This window comes from Salvelinus sp. IW2-2015, unplaced genomic scaffold (assembly GCF_002910315.2).
Source record: "Salvelinus sp. IW2-2015 unplaced genomic scaffold, ASM291031v2 Un_scaffold4891, whole genome shotgun sequence".
NCBI classification, from domain to species: Eukaryota; Metazoa; Chordata; class Actinopteri; order Salmoniformes; family Salmonidae; genus Salvelinus; species Salvelinus sp. IW2-2015.
This window is the reverse complement of record NW_019946160.1, coordinates 11,239-18,962: the sequence shown is the minus strand read 5'-3', so window position 1 is coordinate 18,962 and position 7,724 is coordinate 11,239. Positions and strand designations below refer to the sequence as shown.

Sequence of the window (7,724 nt, the reverse complement as noted above, 5' to 3'; positions counted from 1 at the left end):
ACACAACACACGCACAACACAGGCGCACAGACACACACACGCACACACACCTTCCTCTGATGGTTTATCCAACTCAGCCTGGTGGATTCCTCCCCCGTTGAGGACTTTATGAGTCTCGGCCTGCGGACAGGGCAAAGCCTGGGGCTCGCTTACAATATCAACATGCTCTAAGAGAATGTCTGTGGGCTGCTGATCAGAATCCTCCCCCTGTTGACCTGGGTACTCCTCCTCAGGAGCTGCTGAGACTTGGGTAACCTCCACCTCCTTCTCCTCCTCCTCCTCCTCCTCAGGGGGGTAGGGACAACCTCTAGTCTCTCCTCTTTGGGAAGGGGAAGACAGGGACATGACAGGGAGATGGACATGGATAACACAGACAGGGCTTACTACACAATAGGATAACAACAGACAGGCTTACTACACAATAGGATAACACAGACGGGCTTACTACACAATAGGATAACACCGGTGAGGCACTTTCAGCTCTGTCGGAGGCAATGACCTACATATAATGTGGCTATAAAATGTGGTGTTTTTTGAACCATTCTAACACATTAAAATGTATCTTTAAAGCATGCAGACACAAATCAATACATTAATTGTAGTGATCTTCTGCAAGTATTCCTGCAATTACAGGTAAATTCATGAAAGACCCTCAAATGGTCTGGTAAGTTTAGAAGTATGTACCAAAGATGTGCTCAGTTGGAATTCCATGCAGCGTAATACAGCGGGCAGCATTATGTGGGGGAATAGTTAGCGTGTGTGTTGTTACTGGTCGGTGCTGTGAGGAGAGCTGAAAGCCCTGATGTCATCGTAATATGACAGCGTAATACAGCGGCCAGCATTATGTGGGGGGAATAGTTAGCGTGTGTGTTGTTTACTGGTCGGTGCTGTGAGGAAGAGCTGAAAGCCCTGATGTCATCTACATCAAGTGTAAATAAAACAGGTGAAAACACAAAAGGGAGAGCAGCAAGAAAAGAGAGAGAGAAGAGAAAGAGAAGAGAGAGAAGAGAAAGAGAGAGAAGAGAGAGAGCGATAGAGAGAGAGAAGAGTGAGAGAGAAGAGAAAGAGAAGAGAGAAGAGATAGAGAAGAGAGAGAGAAAGAGAGAGAAGAGAGAGAGCGATAGAGAGAGAGAGAAAAGAGAGAGAAGAGAGAGAGAGAGAGAGAGAGAGAAAAGAGAGAGAAAAGAGAAAGAGAGCATTATTCATTTAGAGATTTTAAGAAACCAGCATGTGCTTCTTACACCAATTGTATGTGTGTGTGTGTGTGTGTATATGTGTTTGTGTGTGCATGTGTTTATGTGTGTATTTTTTGTATTTTATTAGGATCCTCATCAGCTGCTTCTAACACAGGAGTTATGTAAAACATGACATGATACAAAACATTAATAGACAATAACACCTCAAGGACATAACTACATACATTTAAAATAAGAAGACACATGTTTATACACTTAGACTACAGTATATTACTGTAGACAACAACATAAAGGTTATCTGTCACGACTTCCGCCGAAGTCGGTTCCTCTCCTTGTTCGGGCGGCGTTCGGCGGTCAGGTACGTTTGCAGTGGTCGGCTGAGGTGGACAGGGCTTTTGGTCACCTGAGGGCTCTGTTTACCTCGGCTCCCGTGCTGGCCCATCCGGATCCCTCTTTGGCGTTCATAGTGGAGGTGGACGCATCTGAGGCTGGGATAGGAGCCGTGCTCTCTCAGCGCTCGGGTACGCCACCGAAGCTCCGCCCCTGTGCCTTCTTCTCGAAGAAGCTCAGCCTGGCAGAGCGAAACTATGACGTGGGGGACCGGGAGCTGTTGGCTGTCGTCAAGGCTTTGAAGGAGTGGAGACATTGGCTTGAGGGGGCTAAACACCCTTTTCTCATCTGGAATGACCACCGCAATCTAGAGTACATCCGGGCAGCGAGGAGACTGAACCCTCGCCAGGCAAGGTGGGCCATGTTTTTCACCCGTTTTGTTTTCACCCTTTCTTACAGACCAGGTTCCCAGAACGTGAAGGCAGACGCACCTCCCGGCTGTATGACACAGAGGAGCGGCCCATGGATCCCACTCCCATACTCCCGGCCTCCTGCCTGGTGGCGCCGGTAGTGTGGGAGCTGGACGCCAACATTGAGCAGACGTTACGTGCAGAGCCCGCTCCCCTCCAGTGTCCCGCTGGGCGTCTGTACGTTCCGTCTGCTGTCCGTGACCGGCTGATCTATTGGGCACACACGTCACCCTCCTCTGGTCATCCAGGCATCTTTCGGACGATGTGCTGACTGAGTGGGAAGTACTGGTGGCCCACTTTGGCTAAGGACGTGAGGGTTTATGCATCCTCCTGCTCGGTGTGCGCCCAGTATAAGGCTCCTAGACACCTGCCCAGAGGTAAGCTACACCCCTTACCCGTTCCACAACGGCCTTGGTCACATCTGTCGGTGGATTTCCTTACCGATCTTCCTCCCTCACAGGGTAACACCACGATCCTGGTCGTTGTGGACCGTTTTTCCAAGTCCTGTCGTCTCCTCCCTCTGCCCGGTCTCCCTACGGCCCTACAGACTGCGGAGGTCTTGTTTACACACGTTTTCCGGCACCACGGGGTGCCTGAGGATATAGTGTATGATCGGAGTCCCCAGTTCACTTCGGGGGTCTGGAGGGCGTTCATGGAACGTCTGGGGGTCTCGATCAGCCTTACCTCAGGTTTTCACCCCGAGAGTAACAGGCAGGTGGAGAGAGTTAACCAGGATGTGGGTAGGTTTCTGAGGTCTTATTGCCAGGACCGGCCGGGGGAGTGGGCGGCGTTCATGCCCTGGGCAGAGATGGCCCAGAACTCGCTCCACCACTCCTCCACTAACCTCTCCCCCTTCCAGTGCGTACTGGGGTACCAGCCGGTTCTGGCGCCTTGCCGGAAGCTGTGTCCGCGGTTTGTGGGGCCATTTAAAGTCCTAAGAAGGGTGAACGAGGTATGTTACAGATGACAGTTTCCCTCTGATTATCACATTAACCCCTCGTTCCATGTGTCTCTCCTCAGGCCGGTGGTGGCTGGTCCACTCCAGCAGTCTGAGGTGCGGGAGGTTCCTCTGCCTCCTCTGGACATCGAGGGGGCCCCGGCGTATTCCGTTCGCTCCATACTGGATTCGAGGCGTCGGGCGAGTGGCCTTCAGTACCTCGTGGAGTGGGAGGGGTACGGTCCGGAGGAGAGATGCCGGGTTCCGGTGGAGGATGTCTTGGACCCTTCAATGCTGCGGGAGTTCCACCGTCTCCGTCCAGATCGCCCTGCATCTCGCCCTCCGGGTCGCCCCCCCGAGGTCGGTGTCGGCGCACGGCTCACGGGGGGAGTACTGTCACGACTTCCGCTGAAGTCGGTTCCTCTCCTTGTTCGGGCGGCGTTCGACGTCACCGGTCTTCTAGCCATCGTCGATCCACCTTTCATTTTCCATTTGTTTTGTCTTGTTTTCCCCCACACCTGGTTTACATTCCCTCATTACTTGTCGTGTATTTAACCCTCTGTTCCCCCCATGTCTGTGTGTGAAATTGTTTGTTGTGAAGTGCTTGTGCACTCTGACTGGTTCGCGACGGGTTATTTTGTACCCATATTTTGTTGTTCTGGGTGCCATTGGTTATGCATATTAAACTGCTCCGGTTATTACCCAGTTCTGCTCTCCTGCGCCTGACTTCCCTGCAGCCAGTCACGCACCCCTTACACACCACCCACAGTGGGTTCTCTGTATGGTGAAGGGTAACTTGGTGAAGTCCCATACATCAGTTCTGTCCAGCTAAAACATCAACTACAGTTTTCTCCTCAGCACTCTTGAATCTCTTGAACTTCATCATCATATGGAGCACGACCAAAGTCCTTATTCTACTGCGGCTTAGTTTACAACTGCTTTCTCTAAGCAGGTCCTGTTATCCTAATGCCAAGGGCACATCTTATCTTTAACTCAAACACCAGATGTGCTCGGGAGGGAGAGGACTGGATACAACAAGCTCTTTAGGTCAGAAAGTGGAGAGGRGCTGTGCTGTGATGTGCTGTTTTATTTGTTTTTTAAGCTAATTTTGCAGCAAGCTTGAGTGATTTGAGATGGCAGGGAGTTCCATGCATCCATGGTGCTATATATTACTGTGTGTTGCTTTGAATTGGTTTTGGCTTTAGAGACTGTGAGGAGGCCGCCTGTGGCATGTCTTGTGGGGTACGCRTGTCTGTCAGAGCTGTGTTAGTTGATTGAATAGACAGTTTGTAGTTTTTAACACATTAATATTTCTTACAAAAAATAAGAAGTGATGCAGTCAATCTCTGCTCTAAGCCAGAAGAGGTCAACATGCATTTAGTTGACATGACCTCTCTGTGAACACTGCAGGGCAAGACGTGCTGTTCTGTTCTGATAGGTCCTCTTTACAGCCCCTGACCAGATCACCTGGAAGTAGTCAGGACATGATACAACTACAGATTCTTTCTTCAAGTGTTGTGTTCAGAATGCTGAGCATCTCTTTATCACAGACAGACCCCATCTTTACAACAACTAAATCAATATGCCTTGACCATGACAACTTACAGTCTAAGGTGACAACAAGAAAACAGAGAAGAGAAGGAAACAGAGAGAGAGAGAAACAGAGAGGAGGGGGAAACAGAGGAAAGAGAAGGAAACAGAGAGAAGGGAAACAGAGAGAGAGAGGGAACGAGAAAGAGAGGGAAACAGAGAAGAGAGAGGACAGTAATCAGTAAAAGGATCAAATGTCATGAATCGAAGTTCATTTTTAAAACAAAACATTTCATCAGATCTATCTATTCACCAGATCTACCTATTCACCAGATCTGTCTATTCACCAGATCTACCTATTCACCAGATCTACCTATTCACCAGATCTACCTATTCACCAATCTATCTATTACCAGATCTCTATCACCAGATCTACCTATTCCCGATCTACCTATTCACCAGATCTACCTATTCACCAGACTCTATCTATTCACAGATCTACCTATTCATCATCTATCTATTCACCAGATCTATCTATTCACCAGATGTACCTATTCACCAATCTACTATTCACCAGATCTATCTATTCACCAGATCTAACCTATTCATCAGATCTATCTATTCACCAGATCTGTCTATTCACCAGATCTACCTATTCACCAGATCTACCTATTCACAGATCTATCTATTCACCAGATCTACCTATTCATCAGATCTATCTATTCACCAGATCTATCTATTCACCAGATGTCCTATTCACCAGATCTACCTATTCACCAGATCTTACCTATTCATCAGATCTATCTATTCACCAGATCTATCTATTCACCAGATCTGTCTATTCACCAGATGTACTATTCACCAGATCTACTTATTCACCAGATCTACCTATTCATCAGATCTATCTATTTCACCAGATCTACCTATTCACCAGATCTGTCTATTCACCCAGATGTACCTATTCACCAGATCTACCTATTCATCAGATCTACCTATTCACCAGATCTATCTATTCACCAGATCTGTCTATTCACCAGATGTACCTATTCACAAAGATCACCTATTCATCAGATCTATCTATTCACCAGATCTATCTATTCACCAGATCTACCTATTCACCAGATCTATCATTCACCAGATCTGTCTATTCACCAGAGTACCTATTCACCAGATCTATCTATTCACCAGATCTATTCTATTCACCAGATCTGTCTATTCACCAAATGTACCTATTCACCAGATGTACCTATTCACCAGATTCTATCTATTCACCAGATCTATCTATTCACCAGATCTGTCTATTCACCAGATCTGTCTACTTCACCAGATATACCTATTCACCAGATCTGTCTATTCACCAGATGTACCTATTCACCAGATCTATCTATTCACCAGATCTACTTATTCACGCAGATGTACCTATTCACAGAATCTATCTATTCAACCCATCCCCTTTCTCCCTCTCTCTCCTACCATCTCTTTCTTCCTCCCTCTCCTACCCTCTCTTTCTACCCTCTCTCTCCTACCATCTCTTTCTTCCCTCCTCTCCTACCTCTCTCTTCCCTCCCTCTCCTACCCTCTCTCTTCTTCCCTCCCTCTCCTACCCTCTCTTTCTTCCCACCCTCTCTACCCTCTCTTTCTTCCACCTCTCCTACCCTCTCTTTCTTCCCTTCCTCTCCTACCCTCTCTTTCTTTCCCTCCTTTTTCTACCTCTCTTTCTCCCCTCCCTCTCATACCCTCTCTTTCTCCGCTCTCTCCTACCCTCTCTCTCCCCTCCTCTCATACCCTCTCTTTCTCCCCCCTTTCCTACCCTCCTTTCTCCCTCCTTTCCTCCCCTCTTTTCTCCTCTCTCTCTCCTACCCTCTCTTTCTTCTCCTCCCTCTCCTACCCTCTCTTTCTCTGCTCCCTCTTCTACCCTCTTTTTCTCCCCTCCCTCTCCTACCCTCCCTTTCTCTTGCTCCTTCTCCTACACTCTTTTTCTCCTCCCTCTCCTACTCTCATTTCTCCGCTCCCTCTCCTACCTCTCTTTCTCCCTCCTCTCCTACCCTCTCTTTCTCCCCTCCCTCTCCTACCCTCTTTTTCTCCCCTCCCTCTCCTACTCTCTCATTTCTCCGCTCCCTCTCCTACCCTCTCTTTCTCCTCTCCCCCTCTCTCACCTCTGTGGCCTCTGAAGCTCCACACATGAGTTGGTAGAAGATGTGGAAGGTCCTTTCATCTTTGCCTGACGGATCGCCCTCGACTTCTCCAGCAGGTCTGAGGTCGGGGTAAAGGAAGGGTTCAATAGCCCCAGACACTTAATCTAAGGGCAGTTTTGCATCCCCTGCTTCCCTGAGCTGACCCCTGTGTGTAGGGCAACTTCTACCTGATGACAGATTAGCAGTGACCCACCAGGAGCATACTAATGAATTACAACAGTAATATTAGGTTGGGACTGGAAACAGAGTCTGACTGCAGAGGAAGGATACAGGTCTCAATTTGGCACCGACAATGTATCCAGCCACGGTCAAAGTTAATACGGATGAATTTGCCCTGAGAGACAAGAGGAGAAGAAATGTGTCAGCTGATGATTAACATATTAATGAAAAAATGATACAAACTCAACAACAAACACAGTAAAATAAAAATACAGCCAATTAAAAACATACTGTAGATCTTATCTGGGATCAATCTAGATATTAATACATTCTTACAAATCTGGAGGAGTTGTCGTTCTTGACGGTCTTGGCATTTCGAAGGCCTCCAGGATGGGGTTGGCCTGTAGCAGCTGTCTCTCTAGCTCCCCCTGGAGGACAGGATAGGCACCGCATCAACACTGGGACATAATCACAAAGCAACTCCACAACCCAAAATACTGTTCCCCAATCCCAGTACAAAAGAGGGGAGACCAGACTCATCAGCCAGTCAACAAGGCAGTAACCAGTGGTCTCAACTCTGATTTTCAAGATACAGTCTGGTAGTAGCATCACAACAGGATGAGCCCAGAGTAATATAGAGATAATAGCTTTTCCATGTGTTCTCTTACAGACATTTTCAGCATCTAGCCATCTAACATATACCGGCCAAGGTCCAGACTTTGTACATTCAACAACTCTACATTGTGCCCTGCCAAGACCTCGGCCAGACCTCGGCCAGACCTCGGCCAGACAACGGCCAGACCTCGGCCAGACCTCGGCCAGACCTCGGCGAGACAACGGCCAGATCTGGGCCAGACCTGGGCCAGACCTGGCCAGACCTCGGCCAGACCTGGGCCAGACCTGGGCG

The 7,724-nt window shown here is 48.3% G+C and overlaps 1 protein-coding gene across 1 annotated transcript in view; it reads right to left on the bottom strand.

Annotated features, from left to right (window-relative positions):
• Positions 1-6,864: 6,864 nt before the first annotated feature.
• The window catches only part of LOC112077760 (myosin-11), a 9,333-nt gene continuing 8,473 nt past the window's right edge, over positions 6,865-7,724 (bottom strand). Inside the window, exons 4-5 of the mRNA XM_024144211.2 lie at positions 7,154-7,245; positions 6,865-6,992 (exon numbers count right to left, since the gene is read on the bottom strand). Of these exons, the coding sequence (XP_023999979.2) occupies positions 6,884-6,992; positions 7,154-7,245 (201 nt within the window). The 3' untranslated portion in view covers positions 6,865-6,883. The remainder of the gene's footprint in view (positions 6,993-7,153; positions 7,246-7,724) is intronic.